Source organism: Podarcis melisellensis (assembly GCF_964234715.1).
Source record: "Podarcis melisellensis genome assembly, chromosome: Z".
Classification (NCBI taxonomy): Eukaryota; Metazoa; Chordata; class Lepidosauria; order Squamata; family Lacertidae; genus Podarcis; species Podarcis melisellensis.
The window spans coordinates 31,428,790-31,442,132 of NC_138547.1; the positions used below are offsets into that span (position 1 = coordinate 31,428,790).

The 13,343-nt window shown below is 42.9% G+C and overlaps 1 protein-coding gene across 5 annotated transcripts in view; it reads right to left on the reverse strand.

Annotated features, from left to right (window-relative positions):
* F8 (coagulation factor VIII) overlaps nt 1-13,343 on the reverse strand; it is an 82,604-nt gene that overhangs the window by 41,785 nt on the left and 27,476 nt on the right. For all 5 annotated transcript variants that reach the window (XM_081897294.1, XM_081897293.1, XM_081897296.1 and 2 more), the window contains 7 exons: nt 12,515-12,637; nt 10,772-10,984; nt 7,120-7,191; nt 4,694-4,786; nt 3,157-3,378; nt 2,252-2,522; nt 1,311-1,485 (listed from right to left, as the gene is read on the reverse strand). In XM_081897294.1, the coding sequence (XP_081753420.1) occupies nt 1,311-1,485; nt 2,252-2,522; nt 3,157-3,378; nt 4,694-4,786; nt 7,120-7,191; nt 10,772-10,984; nt 12,515-12,637 (1,169 nt within the window). The remainder of the gene's footprint in view (nt 1-1,310; nt 1,486-2,251; nt 2,523-3,156; nt 3,379-4,693; nt 4,787-7,119; nt 7,192-10,771; nt 10,985-12,514; nt 12,638-13,343) is intronic.

The window sequence follows — 13,343 nt, forward strand, 5'->3', positions numbered from 1 at the left end:
CCTGTATTTTTATAGTAGTGTCCAGAAAATGTATTTCTTGCATAGATTGGTTCATTGTTAGGTTGATGGTGGGTGAAAGTCACTGAATGTCTGGTGGAAGGTGTCCAGGGTCTGCTGACCATGTGTCCAGATAATAAAAATATCGCCAATGTATAGCAGGTACAAGAGGTTTGAAAGGGTAGGAGTTTAGGAAGCATTGTTCCAAATCTGCCATGAAGATGTTGGCATACTGTGGGGCCATGCGTGTGCCCATTGCTGTGCCGCTGATCTGAGAAAAACAGCACCCCACCCTCCCACTATATATAAGGGTCTGGTGACTTCTCTTTCAGTGTATCTGAAGAAGTGTGCATGCACACGAAAGCTTATACCCAGAACAAACTTAGTTGGTCTCTAAGGTGCTACTGGACAATTTTTAAAAGGTTTTTTATTTATTTTGACTGCGTCAGACCAACACTGCTACCTACCTCAATCTCAGGTTGAGAACATGATTAGTAGAAATACAAAACAAATAGGGCAGTTACAATTTACAAATTAGCAAAAGATTCAAGAAGGGAAAAAGAATACTGAGCTACAACCCTCAAACAGTTTCCCAAGACAGAATAGATATATAAATAGTTCCTCAGGATAGAATTGTCTTCAGCAGCACTGTTTTAAAATAATGCTTTAGAGTCTAGACCATATGTGTTCATTCAGATGATCATTTAAAACTTGGTTTAGGTGATTGTGAAGAAGCTGCAGCAAGCCTCAGGCTTGTGTATTCCTACTCATCTCCTTGCTTCATATTAAGATGAGGAGAGTGAAAGCTGTTGTTTCCGCATTAGAAAACAAGCCACAGTTCCACATCACATGTGAATTCAGGGAACTGTGGTTTGTTAGCCAAAGTTACTTACACAAGGTTACTCACACAAACCTTACTTTTCCTTTAGACCACACCACAGGGTCTCCCATTTCTGCCCTAGGCATTTTTAAATTTCTAAAAGTTCTTACATAGTTCTTACACAGAATAACAGAATTGTAACATGAAACTGTGGTTTGATCTAAAGGAAAAGTAAAAACTTTCACTCCCCTCACAGATAAAGTAGGAGGAAAACAGAAGGAAAGTGTGTGAGCTTAAGACTTGCTGCAACTCACTGATAATCACTTAAGTCATAGTTAGGACTTAGGATGGTATGGGGGCAGGAGAAGGGTGTGGATGTGTGTGTGGGTGAATGACTGAGAAAGAAGAGGGGGTGAGAGAAAAAGAGACAAAGAGCGTGGGGTGGTATACTGATGATCACAAAGGGGTAGCTCTGACCTTTCTCATCTCTTACCATAAACTCATCACCAGTTTCTCCTTTAAGGACCGGCCCTAGAATCCCCATGTGGTCTGGTTTCGATGCCTTCCGTCTCTTGAAATTTGCATCCTCGTACTCCACAAACACGACTTTCTTATACTTGGAGCCAATCCTCTGGGGACCATGTTCCAGAAACTGTTTGGCATAAGCACTGCAGAAGAGAAGGGAGAAACGTTCTGGGATGAGCTGATGTTAGATCTGGAAAGGGCTATCATGCTTTGGCCATCACATCTCAGGCACGTGAGACGTGCACCTAGCCAGATAAGTATTCATCTCATCACAGACTTCAGGGAATTGGTCCTGGAGTATTGGCAGTGTCACTGTCAGCGGTCATCATTGTGGGATACCTGTCAATGTAGGCTGAGTAGCAAGTTGTTGAGCAGGAACACAAATTGTCTTGCCTAGCTTGACCCACTATCCAACCATCAACTTCTACATTTCCTGTCTTAGGTGTTTGTTTTGTACAGCTGCTTTTATGATATGACTGTAAATTGCCTTAAGACATATATGTAAAAGGCAATTCCTAAATTAAATAACTACTACTACCACCACCACCACTGGGGGCTGTCTGGTTGGCACTGACCTATGAACAGAACCTTCTCAGTGGTGGCTCCCAGATTGTGGAATGCCCTCCCTGGTGACCTACAGGTGGAATTCTAAAACAATCTGTCTACCCTGGTATTTCAAGACTGAAAGATCAGTTGTTTTGAGAATGTTTCAAAGTATTTTTAGAATGCTTTTTAAAATGTATTTTTAGTATTGCCTCCTTGGGCTCCATCAGGAAGGAGGGAGGCAGGGAGGGAGGGATAGAAACTGAACAACAACAACGATAATGATAATATTACTGTGCCAGATTCTGCTGCAGCCTGCCACAAACTTAAACCCTATGCTTACAGAGACACACCTGACCCTGTTACCTGGATAAATAAGTGGAGTTATCTGAAGCATAGTCCCAAACAACCTCTTCTGCTGCTATATAATGTTTCCAGGTCATAGGCTGCCTCTTGGCACGGGAACGGCCTGTAATCCTGGGTGGAGAATCACCCATTTGGATCACTGTGCTTTCCATATCGGCCTCACTGTATTCCAAGTAGTCCTCTTCATCCACGTAGTCCCCTTCCGCCACCCTCATCTTCTTCATGGGTAGGTTTGGACAGACTTCTACCGTAACTAAGATTTCCATGCCAGCTGGAAGTAAAGGTCAGAAATAGGTGTTATCTCCTATGTGCCTGCTTTGTCTTCCTTGGGCTTAGAGCTCACTAAGGTGGTCAACCTGTGTCTGGCCTGCACCCCTTCACATTTCAGGTGGGAAATCTGTTGACGTCTGACTCCTCCTCTACAGACAACATTCCCTGCACAAATAATGCTGTTGTTCTCAGAATCTTTGATCCTTAGTATGTTGGTGAGCTGCAACTCCTATCATCCTTGGATACTGGCCGTTCTGGCTGCAGCTGGTGAGGGTTGTAGCTCACCAACATATTGAGGGTCACAGGTTCCTCAACTCTGCCCTGCACAATTTAAAATTAAGCAACTCACAAATTGATGAGGCTGATGGCATCTGTAGTCTATCAGCATCTGGAGGGCCACAGGGTCTCCCATTTCTGCCCTATACAGTTTTAAATTAAGCAACTAACAGTACGCTGGAGCCCCAAGAGAAGGCAGGGTGCAGAAGCTAGTGGAACCTCTCTGTATCCTAGCCTGTTACTATGCATCTCATATCAACTCAAATACCATTTTTCAATAAAGGGGGGGCGAGAGGTTCACCCATTGGTTTTCCATTTCTGATCCTTCATTAGCACCTCCTCTTTCCTATAGATGTTACCTTGCTGGTGTGATGGGATCTGGCAGAACATCTGAAATATGCCGATGGTTGTGGGCATTGTCTCGGCAGTGAGAAAAGTAGCTGGGGAGAGGTCCAGAGTAGTATGCCGATGGTGTCTCACAAGGAAAGTGTGGCCCTCAAATAAAATGGAGTGGACTTCAGGTTTGGTGCCCAAACTAATGACATACCAGTAGACCAGTCTGTTCTGGCACACCTTAAAATCTACAAGAGATATAGAAAATATACAAGTGAGGAAACTGTTCAGTGATGCTCAAGACATCCCAATGGGTGCTACCACAGGCTGGATCTTGCCCTGAAGATTTTATTTTGCCCCTGGCAGCCAAGCCAAACTTCACTTGTAAGGTAAAGAAAAAGTTTCTTCCACTTTATAGAAAGAAAAATGTTCCATGCTTTAAAGTTGGATTTTTTAAAAAAAATCATTTTGTATGTATCTCATCTGTACATACCATGTTAGAGTCTATGGTGAATCTCTTACTGATGGAAGCACTAGCTTTGTTTATGAAGCCTGATCACTCAAGAATGAATTGGTTTTGATGCTATCAAACAGGGACTTGGGGTCAGGACAAAGAAGCAGAGGGAGGAATCTTGAGCCAGGAGTTGCAGCCAAGAATCTTGAGCCAGGAGTCAAAAGAGCAGTTGCTATTGTTATTGCCCTTTGTAGTTCTTCCAGACGAGGAGGAGAAACCAATGACTAACCTGGGTTAATGGAGTCACTCCACAGCCTAGAAACCCTTTAATAGCAATGCATGTTTCTCCCCATAGCTCTGATAGCTATGTAACAGCAACATACAGATCTGTGAATTATATATTCTAAATCAGGCATAGGCAAACTCGGCCCTCCAGATGTTTTGGGACTACAACTCCCCTCATCCCTAGCTAAGAGGACCAGTGGTCAGGGAGATGGGAGTTGTAGTCCCAAAACATCTAGAGAGCCAACTTTGCCTATGCTTGTTCTAACTCCATCAGCTTCTAACAGTGGCAAAAATACTAGGGCTAGTCCTTCTGTACAGCATGGTGAAACAGAGTGCTTCAAGCCACAGAATTTAGCCACGTCATCTCCACACCAGACATTTAAAGCACTATTAATTATACCACTTCAACAGCCATGAAGAAACTGTAGCTCACACTGAAGTGGTATAACAGTGCTTTAAATGTCTGGTGTGGGTATTACCTTAGCTGAAGGCAGAAATTGGTGCCAGGATGGTAAAGTAAGACTTGGTTGGCAAAAGGGAATATTTGTCTAGCAAAGTGGGGTGCTGCTTGGTGTTCTATTTCAACCCACAAAACAGCTTGGACCAACCCTGAAAAATGCCCCTCCTAAGCCACCATACAAAATGGCTCCTGAAAATATAGAAGCTATATAGAATATAGAAATTTAAAACATCCCTCTGCTTTTCCATTGTGCTTCTGTTCAGCCTCACTCGTGGTGTTTACATTCACCACCATCACCTTCTGTCAATCATTCCATCATTCACTTCTTTTTTTTCTTGAGGGGAAAGATATAGGTGGCACTTACCAGGCTGGGAGAGATTCATGAATCCATTGATAGTGTGCAGCTCAGGGGACAAAGCATTTCCTAAGGTGTTGGATTCAGAGTACCAGCTTTTGCCTGATGGGAGACATTTGAAAGACAGAGGAAGATTACATGACTCTTCTCAAGATCCACAAGAATTTCTGCTTCAAATATACAGAATAGGCAGAGGCAGCTGCTGTGAAAGAACTTGCAAGTCATTATTGAAAAAAGAACAACAAACATGGCAAAAAAAGAGAGTGCTTGGACATGGAGTTTTAAAACATGGACCTGTGCCAGGAAAGAGTGAGGCAAAAGGTAAGTGTGGATAAGTCCTTTGTTGGATGTCCATTAGTTCTAATGTTATAACACATGGAGACAAACATCTCCCAATCCACTTTTTCCACACTGTGCATTATTTTACATACCTCTATTGTGCCTCCTCTTTTTTGCCTTTCCCCTGCTATACTAAAACCACAAAGGCATTTTCTCATAGGAGAGTTTCTCCAACCCTTTAATCATTTTGTCTGCCCTTTTCTGGATCCTATTAACCATAGGTGTAGCCAGGATTTTTGTTAGGAGGGGACCAAAAAGTTGTTTAGCTTTTTGGGGGAGATCACAGGTAAAATCCCCCTGCCCTAAAAGAGGACACTACGGGGGCAGGCTTTTGTTTGAGGGGCAGGAGTCTGCTGTGGGGGGGCAGAAACTTAGTTAACTGAGTGTTTTTAATGTATTTCAATACTTTTTGGGCTATGCCCAAGCTATTAACCCATAATCTCAATATCATGCCAATAAAAACTAACAGGCTCACTCACTTGGCAGCAACTCTGGTGTCATTTTCAGGTGGAGCGTTTTTATTTGCTTGGGTTGCTTACCAGGAAAGCTGGCTGTAGGTCTTGCTTTATCAGTTCTGTTGAATTTTATGGATTTTTAAAATGCCTACTTTCTTCTTTTTTATCTATTTAGCTGTTGTTGGCTTTTAATTAGTGTGTGTGTGTGTAAACTTCTACCCTGGAAGTTTATTGAAGAGTGTCATAAAATGTTTTGTGGGTGGTATTCAACAAAGTTTTACTCACAGTGTGAATGGTAGACCCACTGAAAGTAAAGAACAGGACAAAGTTAGGTTCAGTAATTTCAGTTGGTCTACTCTGAGTAAAACTTAGTTGAATAAAGCCCAGCAAAATAAGTCAGCAGTCTTGTACATACTGACCTGGGAGTAAGTTCCAATGACTAATGAAGCTTGCTTTTGAGGAGACAGGCATAGGATTTTCACTTAAAAATGGGGGTAAATCCTGAGACTATAAACAAATTAAGTTTATTTTTTCCTATACTCTTTTACTCATTCTCCTGCTGTAATTGACTTAATTCCTGTTTTGTAACTGGCCCTTCGAAGTCTGACTGACTCTTGGGATTGCTTTGAGATGCTCCAGTCCAACCTGTGCAGCTTCTCATCAATATTATAAAAGGGCTATGGAAATGATGCGGAACCCGTGGTCTTCAATATGTTGCTAGACTCCAGTTCCCATCAACCCTGACTGCTGCCCATGTTGGCTAGGGCTGAGGGGGCGTTAGAGTCTGACAATGTCCTGAGCTTTCCTCAACCTCAGTCTAAGGCAATATCACTCTGGATCAGACCTGATCTAACACATGCAGGAGAACTAGATAGGTGAAATATTCATCTGGCAGACTGGACTATACCAATCTAGTCTACCAGGTAAGGGATTATATTGGTCATGGTTCTCCTGAGGACCAAGTTTCTTGCAATCAAAAAACAAAGTAATGCATCAGGAAGAAAGGTAGCCAACTTCCTGCTGGGCTAATTTTCTACTTGAAATTGTTTTACAGTGTTGCTGCAATAAAAAGTGTAACACCCACCAACCAATAATCTGAAATGATACAGTCTACTCTATTGCCTTAGGACTATTCTACCTTATTGCTATCACATGCTGAAGCATGATAACATCTCAGTAGCAAATCACTTGGCCAGTCCTTGAAACTCTTAAGGAGCCTTTTTGGCACTCTGAAGACACGCCAATTTATTGCGTTATTAGCTTATGTGTCCCAGACCCAACCTAGTCCATAACATAGCTCTTGAAATACGTTTATGTGAAACTGTGTCCAGGGTCACCACCAGTTTTAGCATCATCCTTAGCAAGAGAAAGGAAATTGCTCTTAGCTGCAGAAGGTTTTTTCTCCCTGCAGGGATGTGGAAAAACATACAAAAGATGGAACATGGGAAGCTGCCTCACACTCACTCAGGGTCCTTCTAGGTCAGTATTTTTTACACTGAGCGGCAGCAGCTCTCCAAGGTTAAAGAGAGGGGGGGTCTCTCCCAACCCCACCTAGAGATGCCAGGGATTCAACCTGGAATCTTCCACATGCAAGACAAATGTTCTACCCTCTTCTCCCCTTCCTCCCCACACCATTCTTACCTTCATCAAACACTGCAAAGAGTAGCACAAATTCTTGCACTATGCTTTGAATTCCTTCACTCATCAGGGTCCCTGCATACAAGATTTTTGAAAATGGAACCATTAAAAAAGAAAAAGAAAACCGTCTGTACCCAGTCCTGTAATGCAGCAGGGCTGGGCAGAGATAAAGAGCCACCATTTAGACCACAGCAGGGACAATGATATAATCTCTGGGGTGCTCTTTACCAAACTTCTCCATGCCTCTCTTTTGCAGCAAGAAACCCACAAAATAAGCTCAGCAGAAGAAGAGGTGGGTAATGTTAGCAAGCAAAACCAAAACTAGAACTTTAATTTTGAAAAAATCTTTTATTATGATTGACCAAAACATCAACAAAGGGTGATCCAGCTTTTTAGAATCATGGAATTGTAGTTAGAGGGGACCCTTAGGGTCATCTAGTTCCTGCAATGCAGGGATCTCAGCTAAAGTATCCATGACAGATGGCCATCCAACCTCTGCTTAAAAACCTCCAAGGAAGGAGAGTCCACTTTCCAAGAGAGTTCATTTCACTGTCAAACAGTTCTTACCCTCAAAAAGGAGTGTGGTGGAGTCTCCTTTTTTGAAGGTCTTTAAGCAGAGGCTTGACAACCATATGTCAGGAGTGCTCTGATGGTGTTTCCTGCTTGGCAGGGGGTTGGACTCGATGGCCCTTGTGGTCTCTTCCACCTCTATGATTCTATGATTCTAAGTTCTTTCTGGTGTCGGAATCTCCTTCCTTGTAATTTGAATCTGTTGGTTTGGGTTCTACCCTCTGAAGTATGAGAAAACATCTTCATGTGACAGCTTTTGATATTTGAATATTGCTATCATATCTCCTCTCAGTCTCCTCTTTTCCATGCTGAACATACCAAACTCCCATGACCATTCCTGATAAGGCTTGGTTTCCAGACCCTTAATCATTTTGGTTGCCCTCCTCTGCACACATTCCACATTTTCAATATCCTTCTAAATTGTGACCCGCCTAACCTTTCCTTGCAACTGTTTCCCTTCTACTCTTCCTTCATGATTTCCCCTTTCTTCCATTTTTTATAAACGCCCTTCTTAAATATCAGTTCATCTGTGAGCAGCCACACTGCTTTCTTTAGATACCTCTAACTTTTCTTACTTGTTGGAATTGTCTGCATTTGTGCCTTCAATGGTTCACCTTTAAGAAACTCCCATCCACCTTGTACTTCCTTCTCATGGATTTCTTCACAAGTGTACACTGCTCCTCCCTTCTTGTTTTGTCTACTCCTCTATACCCTTTAATTTCTACATTCCAGTCATGAGCCTTATCCCACTAGCTATCAGTAAAGCCTATTGGGTCATATTTGCCATCCTATATTATCGTCTTGCTTGTTTCACATACTCTGCACATTAGTACAGAGACAACTGAAATCATTAGCCATTCCCTCCAGCTGCTTCCTTCTTGTAGTTTCCTGCCCTTTAGCAGAATTCTGGAGCATTAACCTCAATTTCCTGTGCATCAATGAAGCTATTATCCCTCGTAATATGTGCTCAGGGGAGTATTTTGTCCCCCTGCCTTCAGGATTTAGTTTAAAGATCTGATCAGGTTTGTGAGACTCTTAACAAACACATTCTTGCCAACCGCTGTGAGGTGCAACCTATCTCTAGCCAGAAGCCCTTCTTCAAGGAAGCAGAGACCATGGTCCAAGAAGCCAAACATTTCCTAGCAACACCTGTGCTGCCAGCGATTACTTCCAGCATTTTCCTCTCTCTTCTTGGGTAACAACCTTCAACAGGAAGAAGTGATGAGAAAACCACCTGTGCTCCAAGGCCCGTCAGCTTCCTTCCAAGAGTCTCATAATCCTTTGCTGTACATCAAAGGCTGTGTGTGGCAGTACTGTTTGTACCCCCATGAATCAGAAGGAAGTAGTTGTGGTCAGTTGGCTTTATAAGACTTGGCAACTTCTTTGTCACATTGTGAATCTTTGCACCTGGAAGACAGCACACTTCCTGGGACATCCTGTTTCCTCTGCACACTGCTGCAGACTCCTCTGTAGGGAGTCACCTACCACCACTTCCTCTTGAGAGTGGCAAGGATTGTTCTGTATATTGCACCTTCCAAAGCCTCTTTGGTCTTTGGTCTGCAACTGCTGTCCTTGTTCCTTTGGCCCAGAATTGGTGTCAGAAGTGGAGGCATGGAATCCATTTTGCAGCTCCACTGACACAGCATGGCTCTTGACAGTCCTGCTTCTATGTGTCATGTTCCTCCAGGGGTTTGTCTCCTGTAATCTGCAATCTTCCTCCACTGCTATTCCAGGACAGTACACTCTGCTCTGTCAATAAATTCCTCATCTTTCCCAGTAGCTCAAAGGATAGGTGGATAGGTGGGCCTCAAATTGCTATAGTGTCTCTCCCAGCAAGACACTTGCTTCAGGTGTAGTTTTGCACATTCTCAGGCAGGAAGAAAAGCGTGTTGGAAGGTCACTGCAGCACATCCCTCACTGTCCATGTCTCTTGGTCGTACGTATACCTGAGCCTCCCCCTCAAACACCCCTGCTAAATGTCATACAAATGCCCCTGTTTACAAGTCCTGTTCATGAGCTAAATAGAACTGCAGCTGGCTGCTAGTCAACAGAACTCTTCAACTGGCTGGAGTTTAAGCAAAGTACTGGGGTGCGAGTTTAACAAAAAAAACCTGGCTTGGTACTGAAGCCATGATGCCTGCACTGGTCAAAAACATACTTTTGTAGTGTAGTTTTAGAAGTGGTTTGGCAAAGGTTGGTTATCATGAAAAGCATTTGCACTTCAGAAACTTCCACTGCTGGCACCTCCTGAGAGCTCCCATGTTCTACTCACAGCTGGCCAATAAAAATAATTCCCTTCCTTGTGTTATAGGAAATGAGTAGCTTCCAGAACGGAACAAAACAGGACTCTTGAAATGTTGCTTTAACTCTCTCCATTGTCTCAGATATTTTCTTCTCCCTCCCCCTCCTTCCCGTCTTCCAGATAGCACATTTGTTTAGCACATGGAGCAATGAGTTGGACAATGTTGGGTACTAATCTCATCCCAGCCACAAACTTATTGGTTGGCATGAAGCAAGCCACTATTTCTCAGCTTCATTGCCCTGTACCTAATTCTGAACAATATAGATAATAATACTGGCCTATGTTTTAGGGGTGTTGTAAAGGCTGCAGAGACAAGGGCTAGTAAGGCCCTTTACAACATGAGTCCAAGATATCTGAAAGACCACCTGATACCTTATATCCTGACCTGATCACTGAGATATTTTGGGGAGTCTCAGCTGGTGTGGTCCTCCATGGCTCAGATGCACAGCTTGTAGCTACTAGAAGCTGTGCACTCAGTGTAGTGGCCCAAGCCTGTGGAACTCCCTCCCACCTGAGATTAGGCAGAGACCCTCCTGGTTGAACTTTAGGCACACGACTAAGACATCTTTGTTCCAGCAGGCATTTTAAGTAAGTGTTTGGCTTATTATACATATTTAGTGTTTGATTGTCCCATTTTCTGTAAGTTGCTTTTATGTATGCTACTTAGAAATGTGAATAACTAAGTGCTATAGAAATGTGTTGAATAAACATCTGTGAAATGTCTGCAGGTATTTCAGAAAAAGTGATACAAATGGGAAGGTCTCTTCCATCTCCTGGTCTTACCTGGCTGACAAACCAGCAGGGCCCCAATCAAGCCAGAGTTGATATCCTTGACACTGTCCACACGAGAGGAGTAGGCATAAGTCAAACACTGTGGGTCAGACCCGGTTGGACCTTGCTCTTTTAAGATGTCCCACACATAAGTCTGAGTCTGGCCAGGCTCCACAGCATCGTCTTCTTTCTCTGGCCTGCTGCTTGCATCATCATAACCTGCCCCTGAAAACACATAAACAACCTTTCAGTTAATATTACAGTTGTTGGAGCCAATCCTTTCCTTTAAGGGTAGGAATGGGTGGATCTTTTAATTTTGGTTTCTCATTTTTCCAATCTTAAGTTTACATTCCCCCATCAGTTTGCATTTTTTTTAAAAAGTCCCCATTAAAATCATCAGCACTTTAGTGTGATTTCCCCCCCCCCAATATATACATATGTGCATGTGATTTTGCCTAGTGTACTTATTTTTGCAAAGCAATTCCCCATATTATAATACATTTTTTTAAAAAAAATATTTCACTGACATGTTAAAGCACACTTTGGTATATGCATTACTTGGCTGGAAAACTGCATTGCAAAATTTGGCGAAGAGTGAATTTCAGAGGGCTGCTTTGTTTCAGTTTATGTATAGCGTGGATTAGGTAGGCTTGCCTTAACATATGAACTGAACTGAATTTATCCCCCTTCCCTATTTATGACAGCCTTTTACTGAGGTCTAATTTTCACACTACAGGAGTCAGCACACTGGATCTGAACATGACTTGGGGATTGTCCAGATGTACTTTGTATTGTGTATTCAAGATGATCTGTGCTCATTATGGTATTGGGACAATTACTGTATATCCGATCCTACTTCCAATTCTGTTATAGGATTGGTTTGGGATGCCACAGAGACAACTGGGTGGCAATGCTCTTCTAGGAGAGGGTCACCCCTTTCACCTGGCCATGTCATATTGTAGGCAAGAGGACAACAGCCCAAGAGCTAGTTTTTATTTCATCCACTCTGGAAGATAGAGAGACTTGGCTTGCTCTCTGTGCTGAATGCAAAGTTATGGCTTTGGTTATCCACCTGGAAACCTAATGGGAGAGCAAGATCTGTTGGAGTATCTAAGCTGTGAGCTCCTCCATCCTATGCTCAGGTTGTATAGATGCATAAATATAACCAGATGTCCTAAGGACACCACAGTCTCTAATGACCAAGGAAAACAAAGCTTGGATAAGTACTGGAACCCCCCAGAGTCTGTCACTCTTCAAATACTGGAGTGCCTGCCACAACACTGATTGCAACTGCAAAAGTTTTGTGACAGTCACACTGCTTTGTTTTCAACTGGTGAGCCTCCTGTAATTTCCAGCTGAAATCCTGAAGCTTTTTACACAACAAATGTTCCAGGATGGTGGTGGGAGGTGGGGAGTTATCCCACTTTTGTTGTGATTTAGCTCAAGAATCCTCCCCATTACAATAATGTAGTAACACTGGGGAAGCATTGCAGATCAGCTAATAGTGGAATGATGTTTGGATGGTCCAGTATAAATGCACCAGAATGCACCAGTATAAATGCAGAATACAAGTGTAAAAAAAAAATCCAACCCAATCTGGATATGGCTGTAGAAACACAGGTTTGAATCCCTGATCAGCCACAAAGCTAATTGGGAAGCCTTGGATCAGGTGTTAGAATGTGCAGGTCATACCAAATTATGTTAAAGGGGTGTGCAATATGAATGGACATGGTGCTCTGTGTGTATCAAACTCACCCTCTGAAGCTTTCCAGTAGGACACCCCTATGCCGTGGATGCTGAAAGGACGGGAAGCCAAATTTTTAAAGGTAACGATCACCTTGTCATGAACTTCTGCTCGGATGGTAGGGCCCAGAAGACCTGTAGGGGAGAAGGAGGATGGGAACCTTAATATCTTGGATCCCACTTGATTAAGAATTTGAACTCAGGTTGCAGTTTTTACCAAAACGTTCAATGCTCAGATCAATGTGATACATAGGCAAAATGCTGTTCAAAGGCACAGCAGTGCTCTATATACAGCTGCACAAGTAAAGATGTCGATCCAAAAATGATAGTTCCCCCACCCCACCCCTTCAAGCCTGTAATAAGCAAAAGGGGCAGGCACAACTAGTGCAGCAAGCGGTTCTGATACTTAGACTGGGTAAGCAGCCTAGCACTTCACTGACAAGGTTGAACCATCCCTGTCTGTTCATGCCTGTGTTGGCATCTCCATAATTTGGGTGGTGGAGGAGGTGGACAGGAAAGCTAATGTAACAGCCAACAACACCCAGAGAGGTGACACTGGACAGCTTTCTTAGGGTTGCTATATTTCAAAAAGTGAAAATTTGGATACAAAAGTTGTTGTAGAGCTTTTTTGTTTAGTTTTGCCCAAAGCTGAGGGTTTTTTTTGTTTTGCTTTTTTTTGCAGATTCACTAAACTATAGACTTCCAATATGCCATATATCCAGGTTTTCCCAGGCATTTCAGCTATATTTCCATCTGGACACTATTTCTGACTGCTATATTCCAGCTATGTCCGGCAAATTCCAGGCGTATGGCAACCCTATGCTTTCTGATAACTCCAGAG